The sequence below is a fragment of the Ruditapes philippinarum genome, unplaced genomic scaffold (genome assembly GCF_026571515.1).
Source record: "Ruditapes philippinarum isolate M1 unplaced genomic scaffold, ASM2657151v2 ctg3313_1_1_1_1, whole genome shotgun sequence".
NCBI classification, from domain to species: Eukaryota; Metazoa; Mollusca; class Bivalvia; order Venerida; family Veneridae; genus Ruditapes; species Ruditapes philippinarum.
This window is the reverse complement of record NW_026852598.1, coordinates 86,940-110,653: the sequence shown is the minus strand read 5'-3', so window position 1 is coordinate 110,653 and position 23,714 is coordinate 86,940. Positions and strand designations below refer to the sequence as shown.

The window sequence follows — 23,714 nt, the reverse complement described above, 5'->3', positions numbered from 1 at the left end:
TGATAGAGGTAGCGGGCAGTGCATCGAAATATAAATCATACATTCTGATTTTAACAAGGTCAATAATTGTGGTGTATTTATTTTTTGTCAATTGTCAGAGTTGTTTCCCCTGGACCTTAAAATACAGTGTAATAATGCCAAATTAGCAGAATTTCAGTCATCCGGCTAAATTTTATCAGTAGGCTATGCCGTGTTTTTATGTCGACTGCTTATGATGATGTGTTTATACCACTACAATAATGGACATTGTGTACTTGCGCATACATGCACTTACAAATTCAAGCCGCCTAAGTAAATAATACAAGACAATGAATGAAAAAAATAAATAATTACATTGATAACGATGGTGATATTTTATTGTTTATTTGGTCACATTGAATGCAAAGTAAATGGTTTATTTTCCATTAAGTTTCTGTATCAACATTTGTATTAAATAGTGGGTGGGGTACATTATTTACCCTGTCAAAAAGTAAACAAATGCTTAAACAGCATGAAAAATACCCACAGTAGGACAATCACACATTATATTAGCGAGTTCAAACAAACAGTGAAGAATTAAAGCCTTTAACAGTAATACTATAGGCCTATAGGCGTTGTAAAAGGCTTTTTTTACATTATTATTTCCCTCAAAAATCGGGATTTGGGACCTTAAATCAATGTCATTTTTCAAAAAAATGGTACATGCGATTTTTTTTGCGATTTTTTCACATCATCGTTCAAATGTTATAGGTACTTGTTACAGAAGTTTTGTTTCTGTTGCTGATAGGTTAACCCTTTATGGAGTTTGATCAGCCTAGTGATGCAAATATTTTATGTAAAATATAAATGTACATTCAACAAACATTAGTTTTTCTGAAACAGATGTACATGTGATGGAAATGTCTTACATTTTACAAAGTGTGATGGTTTTGTCATGAACTTTACAAATTTATTTAATTTTTCACAAAAATATCAAATTGCGATAGAAATGTCACTGTACATGTCCTACAAACGTAGACGAAACGTCACGTATCTCACAAACTTGGATAGAAACGTCACTTATCCCACAAACTTGGATAGAAATGTCACGTATCTCACAAACTTGGATAGAAACGTCACTTATCTCACAGACTTGTTTAGAAATGTCACGTATCTCACAAACTTGGATAGAAACGTCACTTATCTCACAAACTTGGATAGAAACGTCACTTATCTCACAAACTTGGATAGAAACGTCACTTATCTCACAAACTTGGTTAGAAATGTCACAGATTTAACACATGATTTAAATGTCAGATACTAGAAGTCGTAAAAACAATATTCCTTTCATGAGAAAATAAACAGTCATGTGACACCACATTATCCTTATAACTTTCAATAAAGATATGACATTAGAACATTTTGATGTTGTTGTTGTGTTTAACGTTGAACCAAAACAGTAAAGGTCATATTATGACTTTCCATTGCAGACAGACATATAAGCCCCTTCGTGACTTATTTCGAGCATGATTGAGCCATTGATATTCGTAAGCCAGCTGGAAAGCTACAAAAACTCTAACATCTAATGCGCATGGCATTAATATTAAGACACTAAAAACTGTTGCGTTTTCTCTTGCTCTTATTGTGGTATATAATATGTAAAAACAAAAGTAAAACATCATTTAGTACTGGTCATCTAGTGTCAAGACATGTAGCTTAATCAAAGGAAAAGAAGTTTCTTTCATGAAAGAAAAAGAATCTAATTTCAAATCATACTGCATTGCTTAGTAACTTTGTTTTACACACAAGAAAATCTCATTGATAGGAAAATGCATTTATGTCTTGCTTTGAGAAGTAACTGGTAATCTTTTATTTGCGATGCATGTACAAAACTAGGTCGCTATTCGTGGTGCTTAACTTTCATTCTTCTTATCAAAGACACAATTTATGCACTCCCATTTAAAACTATTGATAAAGGTCACGGAAGAGTAATATTGCAATAAATGATTTCAAATTGATAAAAAGACTTTATCATTACGTCACATTATAGTCGTATGATAAAAGATTAAAACAAAACAACACTTAATTATAATTGATTAAAAGATGATAAACACGATCAACAAGAAAAGGCACCCACAACCACATAACCCAGCAACAAGAATCATCCATATCAAATGTGGATATTCATTTCATGTATTGGAAATATGTCAGTGAGACAATATATTGAATGAAAACGATAGGATTATTTATATATATTTCGTGTTTATAAGGGTTTATGATAACAAATAAATATTATATTGTAATATATGTAATTTGATGTTGTTATTTATTTTAAAAAAATGTTAATAAGTTTGTTTTGGCAATGTGGTAGAAAAGGCTAAGAGAAACTTAACTTGGAAAAAATGATAGGTTATTATAATTTGAAATTTTTAACACGGGAGCAAAATAATGAGAATATTTTATGCCGTGACCAAGGTCTATGGGTCAATGTTTAAACATGGTATATTTTCATGTCTTTTTCATACTTTGTACATGTATTTAGAATTATCCAGAAGTGATAAAAGGGAAAGCTAATGAAAAAGTAAAACATACTAAATTTGCATTATAAAAAATAATTTATTGCACAGTTTTTACATATAGTTTACACAATAAAATCACATGTAAATGGCTTGCAATCAACATATGCAAAGGACAATGATTACAATTCATGAATTGCAACAAACATTTCATTAAAAACAACCATAAATACTCCTAATCAGTAGAAGATCAAATTTTTGCTCTTTTATCAAAGAAAGCAATTGGGCAGTTAAAAATGTATTGTATATAATATATCAGTGATCACATGTGTTGCCTCATGGAAATTATGACATGTTACATGGCTGTGTATAAATGGCTATTTTACTATATATAACTATGCTTAAGCTTATAACCTGTCCAAATTTTAATAACTAATAATATATGTCCTGACAGCAGTAACACAGACTTTTGGGCAGAAAACTGAGTAATTATACATCATACATGTATTTCAATAAATGCAAATCTAAAAACATTATCAAGTTCTCAGGAGAATGAACGTTAAAATTTCTTAACATACTGACATGTAAAATAATTTAACTTCTACAAATGATTGAATTAAATGAATGTATTCAAATACAAGAAATGTGTAGCCTACTACACCATAACAATGTCTTTTCTACTTATGCAAAGTTAAATGGAATGGATAACATTGTTCCACATATATTTCAAACAAGACATTGAAGTGAAAGAAGACTTTGGCTGGACTACCTCTAATCTTGGTTTAAACTATCAGCTTAAACCATCAATCTGTTTCTGAATAGTTTCCAACTGAAATGAAAAATAGATGCCAATGTTAACACTAAAATTTTTTTTTTTAAAGTCTCTTTTAGTTTTCCGTCAGTACTGTAAAGTATATATGTTGACAGCAGCTTCACTCGTGAAAAGGATGGCTTCAGAAGCCCCATCCGAATTATTTCCTGCACATCAGTAGATCCACAGATCTACTAGATGCTGAGCTGTCTTACATAAAAGAATCAAAGTACCTAGTGGGATTTAAACCCACTGTGGTGAGAGGCAAGTGATTACAAGTGACATGACCATAACTACTGACATACAATGAAGCCCTTTAACAATATCAGGATATTAATTACATTTTATTAACTTTTCAAGGGCTGGTTTGTTACTACAAGTTTCAAAGGAACTGACTGCCAGTTACCAACGAGAAGGTTTCTTGTTTTGGCACCAGAAAAAAAATCTTTTCAATGCACTGACCAGACCTGTAACAATTTTAATTTTAAATTTTACACTGTGATGTAAATACAGATTTACTCATTCTTTTAAATAATACCTGATTGTAAAATTGATATAATTCATCATGAGTGAACTCCATTCGTATCTTTTCTTTATCTTCCTGCCCTTCACGATGGACACCAAGTTCAAACATAGCATTTGGTAATTTCTGCTTCGTTTCCATTGATTGGGCCATTTGTAAATTTAATCTCCAATTTATATCTGTTAACTGTAATTGAAAGCAAAATTTATACATTGTAAATTGTTAGATGCAATCAATTTAAAACCTTTAACTGAACAAAAATGTAGTCCCTTTATGAATGCCCTTTTATAAATAGATAACTTTTATCCCAAAGCAAAAGTTTATTCTTCCTTTTAAATTTAATACTCGGTTGAAAATTTCTTAAGATTCTAGAGTTAAATTCTCAAAATATAATTGATTCTACAAATGAAATATCATTGATTAATTTAGAAATTGACGATACCAAAGACATGTAAAAATCTTGTTATGCATGTATTCAAAATAAAAGTTTCATATTCTTAAAAGACTTTGATATTTAATGATATATTTATAATATCAAACTGTTAATTTAAACAAGATATGTTTGTAAAACATGTATGCCCCCTATCGGCAGCCAATTAGTCATGTGATCAGGTTATTATGCATGACTTCTGACCCAGTGAACAAACAATTAATAAGGATTTAATATCTAGTATCTACTGGTCATGACTAGTCACAAGGTAATAATTATTGTGACCCCATAGGTTGTGTGCAGCAATTTAAGTTATTACAAATCTTACCAAATAATATATGCATACATTTTATGAATCATGTAGGCCTCATTAATGACAGCCAAGTTGTTATATTACATCAGACCTTCAGATGTGTATACCAAAAGCATTTTTAGTTTAATATAAAAATATCAACCAAGGCAACTTGAGTTGTTGAGTTATTGGTCAGAAACCGTCATTAAGTACAAGGTCAATATGACATTGACCCCTTGACCCCAAAATCAATAGGGGTCATCTACTGGTCATGACCAATCATCATACCAAGTTTGAAGTTTCTAGGCCTAAGCATTCTTTAGTTATTGATCAGAAACCGTTTTTACCTACAAGGTCAATGTGACCTTGATCTTTGACCCCTTGACCCAAAATCAATAGGGGTCATCTGCTGGTCATGACCAATCACCATACCAAGTTTGAAGTTCCTAGGCCTAAGCGTTCTTAAGTTTGAAGTTCCTAGGCCTAAGCATTCTTAAGTTTTTGATCAGAAACCGTTTTTAACTAAGAGGTCAATGTGATCTTGACCTTTGAACCCTTGACCCAAAATTCAATAGGGGACATCTGCTGGTGACGACCAATCATCATACAAAGTTTGAAGGTCCTAGGCCTAAGCGTTCTTTAGTTATTGATCAGAAAACCGTTTTTTACCTTAGAGGTCAATGTGACCTTGACCTTTGACCCCTTGACCCAAAAATCAATAGGGGTCATCTACTGATCATGACCAATCACCATATCAAGTTTGAAGTCCCTAGGCCTAGGGGTTCTTAAGTTATTGATCGGAAACCGTTTTTACCTACAAGGTCAATGTGACCTTGACCTTTGACCCCTTAACCACAAAATCAATAGGGATCACCTGCTGGTCATGGCCAATCACCATAGCAAGTTTTTTTCCTAGGCCTAAGGGTTCTTTAGTTATTGATCGGAAACCGTTTTTGCTTACAAGGTCAATGTGACCTTGACCTTTGACCCCTTGACCCCCAAATCTATAGGGGTCATCTACTGATCATGACCAATCACCATACCAAGTTTGAAGTTCCTAGGCCTAAGGGTTCTTTAGTTATTGATCGGAAACCGTTTTTGCTTACAAGGTCAATGTAACCTTGACCTTTGACCCCAAAATCAATAGGGGTCATCTGCTGGTCATGACCAATCACCATACCAAGTTTGAAGTTCCTAGACCTAAGCGTTCTTAAGTTTGAAGTTCCTAGGCCTAAGCATTCTTAAGTTTTTGATCAGAAACCGTTTTTAACTAAGAGGTCAATGTGATCTTGACCTTTGAACCCTTGACCCAAAATTCAATAGGGGACATCTACTGGTCACGACCAATCATCATACAAAGTTTGAAGGTCCTAGGCCTAAGTGTTCTTTAGTTATTGATCAGAAACCGTTTTTACCTAAGAGGTCAATGTGACCTTGACCTTTGACCCCTTGACCCAAAAATCAATAGGGGTCATCTACTGATCATGACCAATCACCATATCAAGTTTGAAGTCCCTAGGCCTAGGGGTTCTTAAGTTATTGATCGGAAACCGTTTTTACCTACAAGGTCAATGTGACCTTGACCTTTGACCCCTTAACCACAAAATCAATAGGGATCACCTGCTGGTCATGGCCAATCACCATAGCAAGTTTGAAGTTCCTAGGCCTAAGGGTTCTTTAGTTATTGATCGGAAACCGTTTTTGCTTACAAGGTCAATGTGACCTTGACCTTTGACCCCTTGACCCCTAAATCTATAGGGGTCATCTACTGATCATGACCAATCACCATACCAAGTTTGAAGTTCCTAGGCCTAAGGGTTCTTTAGTTATTGATCGGAAACCGTTTTTGCTTACAAGGTCAATGTAACCTTGACCTTTGACCCCAAAATCAATAGGGGTCATCTGCTGGTCATGACCAATCACCATACCAAGTTTGAAGTTCCTAGACCTAAGCGTTCTTTTAAGTTTGAAGTTCCTAGGCCTAAGCATTCTTAAGTTTTTGATCAGAAACCGTTTTTAACTAAGAGGTCAATGTGATCTTGACCTTTGAACCCTTGACCCAAAGTTCAATAGGGGACATCTACTGGTCACGACCAATCATCATACAAAGTTTGAAGGTCCTAGGCCTAAGTGTTCTTTAGTTATTGATCAAGAAACCGTTTTTACCTAAGAGGTCAATGTGACCTTGACCTTTGACCCCTTGACCCAAAAATCAATAGGGGTCATCTACTGATCATGACCAATCACCATATCAAGTTTGAAGTCCCTAGGCCTAGGGGTTCTTAAGTTATTGATCGGAAACCGTTTTTACCTACAAGGTCAATGTGACCTGACCTTTGACCCCTTAACCACAAAATCAATAGGGATCACCTGCTGGTCATGGCCAATCACCATAGCAAGTTTGAAGTTCCTAGGCCTAAGGGTTCTTTAGTTATTGATCGGAAACCGTTTTTGCTTACAAGGTCAATGTGACCTTGACCTTTGACCCCTTGACCCCCAAATCTATAGGGGTCATCTACTGATCATGACCAATCACCATACCAAGTTTGAAGTTCCTAGGCCTAAGGGTTCTTTAGTTATTGATCGGAAACCGTTTTTGCTTACAAGGTCAATGTAACCTTGACCTTTGACCCCAAAATCAATAGGGGTCATCTACAGGTCATGACCAATCACCATACCAAGTTTGAAGTTCCTAGGCCTAAGGGTTCTTTAGTTATCACTTGGAAACCATTTGGTCTACGGACCGACAAGTGCAATATACCCCCTCTTCTTCGAAGTGGGGGCATAATTAGTCTTACTATATGATTTTATGATAATAATGATATCAAAACTATTAGAAAGACTTGCTTGATTTGGCATTAGAGCCCTTTGTCTTAGATTCTGTATAACTTCCCGTCCTTTCGTGGTCCATGATTCAACAATGGTATCAACCTGTTTTGTATAAAAAGAATGTTTGTATATTACAAACTAATGCTAATGTTCTTGATTACTATTAAAATAGGGTTCAGCTTGTAACAATTAGTATACTTAGACCTTTTGGAGTTACTTCCCTTTGACTATTTGTTAACAATTAGTTACCCGGGTTGAGTGACTTTTCTTGAACAGTTTAGTAATCCTATTTAAGATATCATGCCCTTGTATGGATGTTGTAAGCCACATTTATAGCCTGCCATGTGAGTCACAAGCATTGAGCCTGAAACTACTTACTGTTTGGTCAACCTAGTAGCCACTGGCTAAATCTAAATCTGGCTTTAAATTTTTACACTGTTTTTTTACATGCAAATCATAAAGCACCATTACACAGTGGTGTATAAAATCTCATCCAAAACACTTCGGATATATAATATTATATATAATTATACATGAAGTTGGAGAACCAAGGCTTAAACTAATGACTTTGGAATTTGTAGTCAGAGTGTTACCACTGGACCATTATACCCACTATGAATCAAACTCTACATACTCAGAGCTTTTTCCTCTATAAGAGATGCCTTTTAAGACAGCTTCCCCCTAAGAAAATACTTCTAAACTGTGCAGTTTTGCCTTAAAGTTCACTTTACAAAAAGTTTTTTCTTACCCCTTTCGCAAAAATACATTGCTATTTTCCCCTAAAGAGAAGTCCCCTTGACCTTACCTGTGAAATAAAAAACCTGGTAATGACAGTAAATAGACTAATATATTATAAATTTTGATAGTAAGTGAAAAAAATACAAAACCTTGTCTTGATCCATTCCTAGTTGAGACAATTGTTGAGAGAGTGCTGCTGGCTTGGCTGTGTGGTAAGCTGACTGAAATAACATACCAAAAAAGTTACTTTTTCGTTACATTGATGCATATAATAACAATTTGAGTGAAGGTTTATCGACACTCTACTGAGCTTCAAAGCCTAAAAACATAATATTTGTATTTCTTATATAAATCAACTATGTAATTACAAATTAATGTAATTAATGATTTTATGTTTTATGTAATTAAACATTTAAATAATCTATGAACTATAGTAAATTTATATCAATTTATAATTTTATGTAGTTTATATTTATGTAATATTTATGAATTTATGTAAACAAGCAATTATCATAGTATTGCAAGCAATCCATAAGTCCCCTACCGGTTAGAACCCCAGCAACTTTCTGATGGGCCATCGGCCAGTCAATTTTACCAGTGAATGAAAGACATGAATGAACTTGAATCTTTTGAGTTCTAAGTTTGTCTAATTCACAGTAATGTGTTAAGTTTCCCTGCCTAGTTAGGAAACTATGTTTATACAATCTTGTCATATTATTACGATGTGGGATTTTAAAGTAAATCCTATAAGGAATGAAGAAGTTGGAGTGAAAAATACCAATTTCTTGAAAAAAATCTATGTTCAAGGGGGACATAATTCTGGAAATAGTCTTGCTAGAGTATTTAACCCATTCAAAAATGTTGAGTGATAATAAGAAACATATATATGAAGTTTGAAGTAGATACATTAGGAAATAAAGAAGTTATTTAAACAAGAGCTGTCCGTAAGACAGCGCGCTCGACTTTTTTATTGCTTGCCAATAAAAAAAGTTTTTGCAGTAAAAGGCAATACAAGAATCTCTGTATTTTTAAAGTGAACAATGGCCATGAGCATTAAGATATTTAGTGAAGAATTATTTTACTGAATTGTGTGATACCCTTGTCCACCAATCAAATAGGCGAGATAAAATGTGAAATATGCATATACTACTGATTTTAATTTCAAGTACAAAAAGAGAAAAATAACTAGTTGTTTGATACCCTTGAATATTACAGCAATGTTTATATGACATAATTTATGGTAAAGTGAACAAGTGGATAGGAATGAATTTTTTTAGATTTTTTAAGTTTTTTAGTGCTTGCCTATAATACAAAACATTGACAGTTAAGGGCCATAATTCAAATAAAATCTTTGACAGAATTACCTTCTCCTGGACATGTTTGGGAATCATGATTGTAAACAAGTATTCCAACTTTCAAATTAATATCTCAAACAGTTCAGTCAAAAAGTGGACTGGTACTAAAAACTTAACCAAGATTCTAAGTCGATAAAAGGCCTTAATTTTTAAAACAAATCCTTGACAGAGTTACCTTCTCTTGCGTACAGATGGGGGTAATGATGTGAAATAGCATTAAAAGTTTCAAAGCAATATCTCAAAGGGTTAAGGCAATAAGTGGATTTTACCCATATTCAATGTATTTTCTAAGTCAAAAAGGGGCATAATTCTGTCAAAAACCTTGACAGAGTTATGTCCTCTTGTCTGTTGATGAAGGTCGTGATGGTAAACAAGTATGGTCAGTTTCAAAGCAATACCTCCAATGGTTTTGAAATAAAGTGAGGTGGTACAAAAAACTTAACCAAGCTCAATACACTTTCTAAGTCAAAAAAGGGCCATAATTTCTGTCAAAAACCTTGACAGAGTTATGTACTCTTGTCTGTAGATGGAGGTTATGATGGTGAACAAGTATGGTAAGTTTCAAAGCCATACTTGTAATACTTCTGAAATAAAGTGGGGTGGTACGAAAAACTTAACCAAGGTGTGACGCCAACGCCGACGCCGACGCCGACGCCGGGGCGAGTAGGATAGCTCCCCTTTTCATAGAAAAGTCGAGCTAAAAAGACAACATTTTTTTCATAAAAATTCTAAGTTCAAGGGAGGTAATACTGATAATTTTTGTGCTAGAGTTGTAAACCTTGTCACATATGATGTGGTTGATGATCAGAAACTTATATTTAAAGTTTGAAGTAAACACCTTAAGAAATAAAGAACTTATGGTGAAAAAGCTGAAAATTTTAAATCAGAAATCTTGAAATTCAGGCTATTTGTTGCCATAGCAACTAGAATTTTCAACATAGGAAGAAAAAAAAAAGACGTGCATAATCTCCATACTGTCATCTATCCATATATCAAGTTTCATAAAAATATTTTCAGTACTTTTTGCGTTATCGCGGGATCCAGTTTATGTGTTCAATTTGCCATATTTTCAGGCTATTTGTTGCCATAGCAACCAGAATTTTCAACATAAGAAGAAAAAAAAAAGACGTGAATAATCTCCATACTGCCATCTATCCATATATCAAGTTTCATTAAAATATTTTCAGTACTTTTTGTGTTATCGCGGGATCCAGTTTTGTGGACGGACGGACTGACAGACAGACAGACAGACGGACGGACGGACAGACAGACAGACAGACAGACGACGGAGGGTAAACCTAAAATCCCCTCCGGTTAAACCGGTAGGGGACTAATAATGTATCAGGAAAACAGCTGTTAATTGACTCATTGTCCTTCTACAATCTCACTAGATAACTTCCTCACATGAGACAATCCCACCAAACAGAGGTGTGGTGCAAATGAGTAGAATTTGAAGTTAGAATGTGAGCCTCAAGTTTAAATGAAGATGTTGTACATGACACATTTTCCTAATGTGCTACACATTTATACAAAAATTATTTTAAAAATCCATCTATAAATGTAAAAGCTATATTGTCTGGACAAAGTTTGGACGGAAGCATGGAAATCCAGCCAAAATGAAATGGAATAAGAGGCCATTTCTTTTGTTATTTTCTTGTGTTTAATAGAGGGCCAATGGCCCCTTAATTTATTCTATTGTTACTGTATGAATTCTAATCTATTGTTCTCTTTTGCTCTGTTTACAGTTAGATGGCCCCCTATTCAGTCATCAAACAGATAGATGATACAAAAACTTTACTTATTCCCATTTTTGGAGGGGGCTGGGGACATGATAAACAGATTCACATGACATCTTGTAAATTCTGTATACAAGGTTGTATTTCAAGTCTGGGAAACCTGTTGTAGGAAAAACTCCAATGTCTGTAGCAGTAATTCAAGATCTGGTCCTGACATACCAAGCGTGCCTTGCAACTTCTCTTCCTCATCTTCCGAAAATGTTCTCTCATCCTAAAAATGATAAATTAACTTTTTTTTTACAAGAACATAAGACTTATGTTAAAAAAACAAGAGTGACTTCCATCATCAATTCATTATGATGGCATGAAAAAAGCAGAATTTTTAGTATGAACACAATTTTTCAAAAATAATTGTCACGGTCTATAAAATAATTATTACTTGCATGAGGATAAACTGTGTTTGCTGTTTCATTAAACAAGTTAATTACAATCTAACAATAGTTTCAAAACAGTTCAAAACACAATCAAATTTTTTCTAGTTTTTCATCATACATGTGAACTTATTTTGATGATCAAGTAGAATTTGCAATGAACAAAGAAGGAAGTTCTGGCATCAAAAATAGGAAGATTGCCTTAATTTGTGAAAATACACCTTATCTTAAGAAAAATATTTGAAAATATGGCTGCAGAAAGTGGAAATCTCCCGCTAAAAGTGGGAGAGTTCACATGCATGGTTTTTCATAAGGTACATATACGTGTGTCCACTAATGTTTATTTAATTAATTCTCAAAACAAACTTACCTTTAAATGTAATTTCTGTAAAATTCTAGAAACAACTAATGGGAATTTGCCTTGATCAACCTCATTGATCAGACCTACAGCCTTTCTGATGCTGAAATGGAAACAATTCCATAAACAAGAGGGCCATGATGGCCCAGAAGTCGCTCACCTGTATATAGGCCCCCAGAGCGGGGCCAGTTTAAACCCCAGGGCTTTTATTTGAACAAACTTTGTGACACCCATTAGAGGATGTTTCATGCTAAACATCTAAGGTCTAGCTCATTGTGTTTTTTAAAAAAGATTTTTTAAGTTTTTACTATAATACACATATAGTTAAAATCAATGACACCCCTGGGGCAGGGTCAGTTTTGACCCCAGGGCTTTTATTTGAACAAACTTTGTAGACACTCACAAGAAGATGTTTCATGCTTAATATCTAAACTCTAGCTATTTGGGTTTTTTCAAAGAAGATTTTTAAGTTTTTGCTATACACATATAAGGAAAATCAATGTCCCCCGGGGCAGAGCCTATTTTGACCCCAGAACTCTTATTTGAACAAACTTTGTAGACACTCACTAGAAGATGTTTCATGCTTAATATCTAAACTCTAGCTATTTGGGTTTTTTTAAAAGAAGATTTTTTAAGCTTTTGCTATACACATAAATAAAATCAATGACCCCCCGGGCGGGGCCAATTTTGACCCCAGGGCTTTTATTTGAACAAACTTTGTAGACACTCACTAGAAGATGTTTCATGCTTAGTATTTAAACTCTAGCTATTTGGGTTTTTTCAAAGAAGATTTTTTTTTAGTTTTTGCTATATACATATAAGGAAAATCAATGATCTCCGGGGCTTAGACAATTTTGACCCCAGGGCTCTTATTTGAACAAATTTGGTAAACACCCATTTGAACATGTTTCATGCTAAATATCTTAGCTCTAGCTCTTTGGGTTCTTTAAAAGAAGAATTTTTAAGTTTTTACTTTATGCATAAAGGGAAAATCAATGATCCCCTGGGGCGGGGCCAATTTTGACCCCAAGGCTTTTATTTGAAAACTTGGTAGACACCCATTAGAAGATGTTTCATGATAAAAATCTTAGCTCTAGCTCTTTGGGTTCTTTAAAAGAAGATTTTTTAAGTTTTTACTATATGCAATTAGGGAAAATCAATGACCCCCTGGGGTGGGGCCAATTTTGACCCCAGGGCTTTTATTTGAACAAACTTGATAGACACTCACTACAAGATGTTTTCATGCCATATATCTAAGCTCTACCTCTTTGGGTTTTTTTAAAAGAAGATTTTTTAAGTTTTTTCTATCAGTTGCCATGGCAACCAGAGTTCTGCATGGAATTAAATTCTTTGAACAATTTTTAAAGGTGACCACCAAAGGAACATTCCTGTGAAGTTTGGATGAAATTGGCTTAGTGGTTTATGAGGAGATGTCATTTAAAGTAAAAGTTTACGGACGCCGGACAGACAGACGCCGGACGAAAAGCGATCACAAAAGCTCACCCTGTCACTTTGTGACAGGTGAGCTAAAAGGTATTTCCAAAATGGAAGTGGCCCCATACAGCTAGCCAAAAGTGCTAGTCTTCCGTGAGTCACGTACGACTTGCTAGGACACACTGTTTTGGCCAGCCATATGGCACTATTCAAAATTATTATGAAAGTCAAATATGCATATGTTATTTTGTGTCTTTAAATGAGGATTTTAACCAAGTACCCGCATTTGTCCTTGTGTGTTCCTTTTAATAATGCAAACTCTGACACAGTTGTCTCCCTTCGCTTGCTACACAAACTATTTTGCCAAGGGAGGTTATCACTGTGAGGAGTTTGTTAATAAAGATGCTCCACCATTTTGTAAAAAAAAATGAGTACGAAGGTAATGCAAGCGTTGTAATCTTGAAAAAAAGTGTCAAAGTTTCATGATGCATTATACAAATTACATGCAAAGTTATACTTATGATTAAATAATTCATTTGTATGAAAGATGAATTATTAAATCATTTTTGTTAATTAAGTACATGGAATAAATAATCATAATTAACGGCAAAAGAAGCTTGGCAAAAGAAGCTTGGCAAAAGAAGCTTCTTTCATAACAGTGTGCTCAGAGTGGAATAAATAAATAAAAAAACAGAACATTGAAAAAAAAAAAAACGGTGAAAAGCAAAAAACAATTCAGATTGTATACCTTTTAAATAACAGTACATAGATGAATATCGAACATAAAAGCACAATCAAGTAAATTTAAGCCTACTCGGGGAATAGAATTTTAGAATGCATTTCACGGAACAATGCAAACTTTCCTCAATAATGGACAAACTTTGATCTACTGTCCGTAATTGACACAATTATCAGAACCCAACAACAATTATTTTCGGTGCTTTTTTTTCATTTTTAAAGCTGTTGAAAATTAAACTTACTGAAACTAAACAGGATTATTATTAGAGCTGTCATTGAATATCGCGATATCGATATATCATCGATATTCATCATCCGATACAATATCGATACACACTTTCACATATCGATACAAGCTAAAAAAATTTTTATTTCTGTTAGTTAATATACCTCTCTATTTTGGCTTATAAGAGAAGTCACTTTTTTCTAGTTTTCTTGGCTGTAACTTGAACTTTAAACTCTGTTTTCAAATGTCAGTGACAAGAATAACAGAAAAAACAAACTTTCTGTTAGTTTGTAGTATTTGTAATGTGTAATACAAGCATGCATAACACTATGATCCCAATTTATAACACATATATAAATGATTTTCATTGTATCTACTGTCAAAGTCGATATATTGATGTATTGTCGATATTTGTCTCTAGATATATCGATACAAAATTTTCAATCAATGACAGCCCTAATTATTATCACAATTTTGTAAACTATTTCAATTGATGTTATTCAATTGCAACCAAAATGCTCTTTTTTCTCACCATCTGGAGAAGCTAAAGAGACGTCAGCGAACAGGTTTTATAGTAAGGCTAGACCTGACTTTACTGTTGCACAACGTGGAAATAAAAGAGACATATAAAGTTATGGAAGCCAGAACTACATCTGGAGATGACAAAGATCAATATCATTTGTAGTTGCTTTACTGTAGCCAACATGGCGATTAATCTTTAAAAGGTAAACATTCGGGATAATTGCTGTTTCTTGGTTAAAATCCTCGCTTAAAGTCATAAAATATCAAATGCATTTTCGACTTTGATATAATTTTGAAAAGGGCCGTACGGCTAGCCAATACAGTGCGTTCTGGCTAGTTGTAGGCCTACGTGACTCACGTACGACTAGAAGTTTTGGCTAGACGTACGGGCCCGTATGGCTAGCCACTTCCTTCCAAAATTAAAGTAAAAAAGCAAAGAATATTTTAAAACTAAAAAAGATCATAAAATATAAACTTTCCTTCACAGCATTTTATGCTTTCGGTTTTTTTAGTTTATTCTTGTTTGCAACGACAAAAAAATAATATGGAATCATGTCGGCGATGGACAGTGATTATCTAAATAATGAAGACATAATATTTTTATCCAAAAAATCATATCCGAGCAATACGTAGGATTTTCGTCATTTATCAAAATTTCCTCAAAATAGAGCCTTGTCAAGGCCTACAATGACTTATTTCATTTATAATAGTGTCATCAAAGTTAGTTTACAATATAAAGAAATGTTTAAATCGTCTTAGAACAAATATTTAGGTCTTACAAACCTGGGGGTGGAAGTAAACATAAGCGCCATTTTGACCGGTGTACATGTCAATATCACGAGTCATTTCGGTACCATGACGTTTCGGTCCTAAATTACCAAAGACAGTCCGGTCCCGGACGTTTCAGCACTGTGCCATATCGATTCCATTTTCAGTTTAGAATAAGCCTTAATTACCTTTACGTGGTTTATACCAGTGATATGTGATAGTAAATATTCAATAAATGAATGAAAGAATTGATAAATTAATCTAATTACGATTTTGCAAATAATGAGGCTAAAATAGTAGGAAAACAGTAATCAAAACTTTTTTTTAAATATATTATAAAAAAAGCATTTATTACCAACAACTTTAAAAAAATATATTTTATAATAATTAAAAACCAAGACACATATCAATACATGAAACAGACATTCTTTAATTAATGCAGTGTCTCTAAGAACAGCCTTGGAACAATTTTTACTTTGGTTAGAAAAAAGAAATCCATGTGTATTGATAGGTCATAATTTTAGAATTTTTGACTTCCCAAGGCTAGTAAGGTCATTTGAACTATGTAATTTATTAACCTCTTTTCAAAACTGTGTAATAGGTTTTGTGGATACTCTGCCTTTGTGTAAAGAACAATTTCCAGGTTTAGATAAATATAGTCAAGAATATCTTGTAAAGAATTTAATGAATGCTCAATATTCTGCTCATAATGCCCTTGAAGATGTGTGTAGTTTACAGAAACTTATCATATATACTGAAATACCCTTTGACCAGATGTGTTGTCATAGTATAACAATGGATGCAGCAATAGACACATACATATTTGAAAAGAAAGCTGATGTAAACTTGGTATCTCTAAGTAATATGCAACAGGAAAAAATTGTAAGTAAACAAATGGCAATGAAAATAGCCAAAAGTGGTTTGTCGTTAGCACATCTGAGACTGGCAGTAAATCGTGGAGGTCGCGATGGTTTATACAAATTATTTACGGAGAAAGTAAATGGAAAAGTGAGGGTTACCTCTGCCAAGAGAATAATAGACAGTGTGTTCAGTTATGTATGTCCGACTTCTGATTTGAACTTATAAACATCTCAAATCTATGTGTACATTGATATGTGTAACTCCTGAATGCAAAATATACATGTGGTTACAATAAAATAAACAGTTGAACAAAGTTAGTATCAACATAACTGCAATTGTCTAGAAATATGTACTAAACTAAACATGATTATTTCAAGCAGTGTTCTTGAAAAATTTCTTTTTTTTAATTTGCTACTTTTTGTATAATTAGTGGAATGATTACTATGGAAACTAGAAAAATGCATGTCTGTTACTAAAGAGTTTAATAGTATTTTATTTTGAATAATGCATTTAAAGAATAACCATAAGAACATAGTAACTATATGAATTTATGAAAGCAATATTTTGTTCAAGTATTTTCATTTTTTGTGGAATACTTACTTTTGAAATGATTTTATTGTCGAGATACTTTGAAAAGAAATAAATATGGTAGACTTGTTTAAAAAATAATGTTCAGATTCACTTCATATAACATCAAAAGAAAAGGTCATTTGTAATAAGTTTGTATAATTATATATAACAATGCATTTGGTACAATTTATTGTTTTTAAGAAAGCATGCTTATTTTGACATAATTGGTATTTGCCGTTACCATGGAAACTGCCAATTTATAAAAAATCTAACACGTCAACATATATTTTTCTTTTTATTTTTGAATTCACCATTGAATTTCACATAATATATTAAAAAAATAGAAAATTTCATGAAAGAAATTTCTTGATATCTTTATTTATTTACAGGATTCATGTTCAGTTTTCTAATTTTTTTTGTTTAGTGAAGAAATATGAAAAACTTATTTTGTAGAGAAATAGATATGTTCTGAATCAATACAGCATCAAAATATAAAGATATTTATGTATGAAGTCCTGTTTGTTGTTGATATTATGTTGCCATGTACTTTTTTATTGATTTTATAAGGAAAATGTGGCAATTTTGAAATTTTGGAGATATTGGGTTACCATGGAAACTGCCATTTGGCCGAAAAACCAACTCGCCGACATATATTTTTTTTTTCATTTTTGAATTCACCATTAAATTTTACATAACATATTAAAGATATAGAAAATTCTATGAAAGGATTTTTTTTATATCTTTATTTTTTTACAGAATTCATAGTGATTTTTCAAATTTTTTGTCAAGTTGAGAAATATGAAAAACTTATTTTGTAGAGAAATAGATATGTTCTGAATCAATACAGCATCAAAATATAAAGATATTTATGTATGAAGTCCTGTTTGTTGTTGATATTTTGTTGCCATGTACTTTTTTATTGATTTATAAGGAAAATGTGGCAATTTTGAAATTTTGGAGATATTGGGTTACCATGGAAACTGCCATTTGGCCGAAAAACCAACTCGCCGACATATATTTTTTTTTTCATTTTTGAATTCACCATTGAATTTTACATAACATATGAAAGATATAGAAAATTCTATGAAAGGGTTTTTTTTATATCTTTATTTTTTTACAGAATTCACAGTGATTTTTCTAATTTTTTGTCAAGTTGAGAAATATGAAAAACTTATTTTGTAGAGAAATAGATATGTTCTGAATCAATACAGCATCAAAATATAAAGATATTTATGTATGAAGTCCTGTTTGTTGTTGATATTTTGTTGCCATGTACTTTTTTATTGATTTATAAGGAAAATGTGGCAATTTTGAAATTTTGGAGATATTGGGTTACCATGGAAACTGCCATTTGGCCGAAAAACCAACTCGCCGACATATATTTTTTTTTTCATTTTTGAATTCACCATTGAATTTTACATAACATATGAAAGATATAGAAAATTCTATGAAAGGGTTTTTTTTATATCTTTATTTTTTTACAGAATTCATAGTGATTTTTCTAATTTTTTGTCAAGTTGAGAAATATGAAAAAGTCATTTTGTAAAGAAATATGTTCAAGTCATTGTTTACTTCATATAGAATTAAATGATAAAGTTATATATGTACAAAATAATGTTTGTTGTGTATATTTAGCTGTCTGAAACATTTTTTTTAATTTTATAGAAAATATGGCCATTTTAACCATTTTGAGATATACCGTTACCATGGAAACTGCCATTTTGCAAAAAAACCAACACGCCAACATATATTTTTTTTTTTCATATTTGAATTCATCATTGAATTTTACTTATAATACAGAAAAATAAAAAAATTCTATGAAAAGGTTAAATTTTCCTAAAACTGTAGAAAATGTCTTTAAGTCGCTTTAGATTCTCACATTTACAAACATACATGTAGTACATAAAAATCATATACAATGTACATTTAAAATTCATGTAAGACCAATCAACTGAGATTGATAAGAGTTTATATATAGAGGATATTGAATGAGTGTAAGTTCAATACTGAATTTATTGCACGAGTTGAATAAAATTACATTATGCGAGCCTCTGGCGAGCATAGTGAAAAAAAAATATTTTATTCAACGAGTGCAATAAATTCAGGAATGAAGTTACACGAATTTAATGTTCTATTTATCACATACCCAAAATAAAGACCGCTTAAGGTAAAATAAGAGTCATTTTTCTTTGACGCTTCTATAGTATAACGCTAACATTTCCCGTTAGCGCGTCTTTACACTACTGTATGTTTAAATAACGCTAATGACGTCACATCAAAATATATGCACGGCCGTGCAATACCACAGGCAAAAGTATCGGACCTGGGAAGAGTGAGTGGTCCAACTTAATGTATTTAGTAATATTATTTAGTAAATTCAAGTAATTTTGACCCGTAGTCAGCTGACATACATGTATTAGTCTATGTTTATGTACCTAATTGTTGTGCCGCAATTATGTCTACCAAGGATTTTAAGCACGAAGTCGCTCGTTTCCTGATAGATATTTCACGAACGGGAAGGGCTAGAGACTTGGGGTTGGTCTCATTTTAAAGCTTTATAAAAACGTGAAATAGTGATAAAAGTTTTTTTTAATTGTCTGGCCAATTGTTTTCACAACGGCCCGGGAAATGAATCCCTTGCTCGTAGGCTCGAATCTGGAGTTTCCGGCCTTCTCTTAACTTATAGTATTTTTTAAAGGGGGTCATTATATACATTTTTTTTTTGTTTTTTTTTTGACACTTTTAAGATGAACACAGGTTTTTTTATCAATCTGGTCATATTTTTTCTTCCCAGGTCCGATACTTTTGCCTGTGTGCAATACCATATTTACGGAGTCGCAAAATCGGCACGGGTGTGTGATAAAGATACTACATGGTATTTAAAGGGACTCCACTGAGGTTTAAAAGCCTAAAAAACATAACATTTGAATTTCTTACATGAATGAGCTGGGGCATTTTAAACAGAACTATATGCAAAGATAGTTAAGAAATATACTTTGAAATAAATTGAAAATCGTATTTTTATGCTTTTCTTAGCCCGATTTGAGTGAAAAGCGTTTAAATGTTTTTCATTTTGGGTCATCTTTTTACAATTTGAATAATTATTCTGGAAAAACGAATTGCGCAAATGAACTGAAATTTTGAGGAATGATTAGTTGTCTAAACCTACATCAAATGGCACATTTATCTGGAAAAAATATTTTCAGTCCCATCATGTCAAAAAACCCTTTAAGTACTAGAGAAAATAAGTTAACATTAAATGACAATAGCAAATAAATCCAAACGATTAAAATAATCGTCTGCTTGAGATGGCGAAAACATGGAGTTAAACATGCATATAATACACGGGTAAGTAACTGAATAATATTCTATAGTATTTCTGAAAAGTAAATTATTAAGTATAAGAAAGTACTTAAATTATTTAGGACGGCTAAAAATTCTGCGGACATAAGTTCCCTAAATTTGATTACATTTGTCCTATTATAGAACCTTCTCGGAATATATTTTATTATTTCGTCAGTAAAAAGGGACATTTAAGAAGATAGTGAAATTCGTCACCCACGTCATTTCGGGAACATAACGTGCACTTTCTTTCTTCATAAGGTAGTGTACAATTGCGCCACCTACATGTTTCTACTAGCAGTCTATGATTACCTATTCTAAAATGTATGTATGTATTCTAGGCTTAATGATGGTCCATACGCCCTTTCAGGCACTGAGAGTACGGACCCCGGACATGTCACCATTCATGTCCTTAAATGTTACTACATGTATCAACCAAAAGGTGACCTGTAAATTTTGAATTCAGTAATTCACTGAATGATACTAAATATACATGCAAGTCGATTTTTGTGATGATAAAATTTTGATGCACGGGAGGCAAATGAGACCATTATATGCATCATGGAGAAAAATAAATGATGAGCTGGACTGACTGATAATATTATGCAACTCGGACTGATATCTGACACATATTTTCCATATGCATGACCGACATGCACGAGCATTCTTTCCAGGTTTTTACATGCGAATTTGGAATAAAATTTTAGCCAAACACTGTTTCTTTTTCAAATGTGTATAATAATAAGAAGGAGAAGACGAATATCCCAAACCTGGTGAAGTATTAAATACAGATAAACACATAGTAAGATTCAGCAAATGATATAGAACATATCATTTTTATACTTTTTTTTGCTTTTTTATTGACGGAAGCTTTAGTCAAAGGGGGTCTTGACTCCATTCTATATCAGTCTTCGCAGACAATATGAAGTTGGCTCATATGACTATATTTGTTGAGTTGGTGGTCAGGTATCGTTCATATTCTTAGGTTGCGATGTGAAAGGACTGTATTTTTTAATGGCCTTGGCTTGTCCAACTTTTTGTTAAGTTGGCTCATATGGGACCTGTAGGGCTTTATATGGATTGGTATGTAGGCATACATAAGGGCCTTAAAGTGTCCAACCTCATATTATCCGTTAACTTCTTCTTACAAAATTTAAAGTAAACTTTAAATTACAAAAGCATGTTATCATGGGTTGAAATGTTTTCATCTAAACAGTAAATTACATATACTTATTCAAAGTAATAAACTACATGAACTAGACTGACAGAGTATCATGCATAGGACATAAAACAAGCTACTGAATGAATGTGTACACATGCTATAAAATAGGAAAACAACAAGCTTCTGAATGTATATGTACAAAACTCATGATATCGTGTCAGTTTTTACACCAAAATGACTATTATCTCTACCTATTTTTGATATAGGAAAATGTTCAATACTTGTAAGTGCAATTATAACAAATAATACTAATTATGTTTGTTCTAGTCATACACCCAGAGCAATCTGGTAAGACCACAATCAAAACTTGCCTTAAAGAGATTTTATTACTCGCAATGTACATGTTTGGGACATGGCCGAGTGGTTTGCGCGTCGGACTTGTAATCCTAGGCTCACTTGTCTAGGCGTAAGTTCGAACCCCGCCAGCGACCTTTCGGTGTTTTCTTGAGCAAGAATCATAACCCTTATTGCTTAGTCCTTGCTGGTCTCGGGAACAAATCCCAGATTTATTTAATAAGCTGAAAGTAGCCTTCACAACCGAACTAAGATATATTTGTTTAATGTACAGGTTGAACAGTGTAAAACGTAAGAGCAGCTGAAGCATCAGTAGTTCATAAACGTTTTATACATTGTAGCATAAGTTTGATTATAGTCTATCAATAAAAAGTACGAGCATGCCGACAGAGAAATTAATACAGGGAGAATTACTTAAGCACATACATGTAGTTGCAACATTTCTTAAAGGCCCATTACGCCTCTGAAATGCTATCATTTTTATTTCTTGAAAACTGATTATTTTTGGTATCTTGTTACAGTTTCCCAAAACGTACTCATTACCTAAATACTTGAACTATCTTTTGCATCTTTAGTTCTGTTGGCAATTGGTATAATTATCGTGAATAAGTATTTTGTATGGCAGTCAAGTTTACATATTGCTACCTTAACAACACATCACTAAATATTCAGTGCTGCTTTTTACAGTTGTAAAACACCTAACAGGCGCTTTATCCATTATCTAAACATTATTAAACACACGTTTAACATTTATAAAGAATTAAAACATATGGACTTCTGAGGCATTATGTGCTTTTAGAGGATCGTTTTATTTCAGTAGCATGCGTAAGTTATAGTATGTGACTTGCTTGTGTCTTGTATTAGCAAGTTTGAGAGTTTTATATGAATTTATCTTTCAAAAATTACAGAGAGGGTAGTTTGCTTCATGGCCCAGGCCATCCCGTGCCCCGCTTACCCGAACTGGTATCATCAATCCTAGAAAAAAAGATAGAAACGGTTATAATGCGATATTTCCGTGCAAAAAGAAACGGTGCCATGGTTCTGCACGATGCGGTACCATGTATATCGAAAGTTTTCTTGATTTTACAACATTATTTCGCATTATTTGTAAAATATTTGTATGTTATCAGCCCGGGTCAATGCGCTTAACCTATGTTTTAACCACTATGTTTGAATTATCACACTGGCCAAGCGGTGGTTCTATCGTGTGTACAAAATTAGTTTGAAAATAGGCAAGAAAATGTCCTAATTAATAAAAACACATTAAAAATGTTGTGGATGGTCACAGGTATTGGAAATAAGCCATGTCAAAATTTGAGAACTTTTTAAGAGTATGAAATGTTTTAATAAGAAGTTTTTTTATGGCCCAAGCACTTTGAACAATGTTGAACAACTGTTCTATTTTATAATTATTTTGTTGATGAAAAAAAAATTCTAAAACTATTGATTTGGAAATGTACAACTTGTCATTGTCAGCTGGAAATATAATTTGACCTACAGAGTTTCATTAATAAATATAAAAATTGGTTAAATCGTTTTGTATATTTTCTCCATGAGTGCAAATGGAAATTTTAAAACAAAGGGACGTAACTTGGTAAACTGAATCCGAACCGCAATACGGACTTTACCGAGAATATAACTGTAGCGCCACCTGTTAGCATAATTTGGGTATCACATATTATTACACCAGATGTCGCGTTGCATTATGCTTGCCGCATTCGGCTTTCGGCTATGCGCATTCTACCTTATGACATTCGTCA

At 32.9% G+C, this 23,714-nt stretch overlaps 2 protein-coding genes across 2 annotated transcripts; one reads left to right on the top strand and one right to left on the bottom strand.

The window, feature by feature from the left end:
- Positions 1-2,554: 2,554 nt before the first annotated feature.
- Positions 2,555-15,815, bottom strand: LOC132718578 (COMM domain-containing protein 10-like). The gene is made up of 7 exons (XM_060702296.1): positions 15,681-15,815; positions 11,990-12,080; positions 11,349-11,459; positions 8,247-8,318; positions 7,378-7,461; positions 3,824-3,994; positions 2,555-3,303 (listed from the first exon to the last, which is right to left on the bottom strand). Exons 1-7 carry the CDS (start codon positions 15,707-15,709, stop codon positions 3,265-3,267), a joined length of 597 nt encoding a protein of 198 aa, XP_060558279.1. The 5' UTR covers positions 15,710-15,815; the 3' UTR covers positions 2,555-3,264.
- LOC132718503 (uncharacterized) lies at positions 15,753-18,876 on the top strand. Its single transcript, XM_060702206.1, has 2 exons — positions 15,753-15,757; positions 16,088-18,876. The coding sequence occupies exons 1-2, from the start codon at positions 15,753-15,755 to the stop codon at positions 16,749-16,751; spliced, it is 669 nt and encodes a 222-aa protein (XP_060558189.1). The 3' UTR covers positions 16,752-18,876.
- Positions 18,877-23,714: the final 4,838 nt, after the last annotated feature.

Coding starts and splice junctions, on each gene's coding strand:
- LOC132718578 (XM_060702296.1), bottom strand. CDS start 15,709: ATGGCGCTTATGTTTACTTCCACCCCCAG. Junction 7,462..8,246: donor TAGGAATGGATCAAGACAAG/GTTTTGTATTTT, acceptor TATACAAAACAG/GTTGATACCATTGTTGAATC. Junction 3,995..7,377: donor GGGCTCTAATGCCAAATCAA/GCAAGTCTTTCT, acceptor TTTCAATTACAG/TTAACAGATATAAATTGGAG.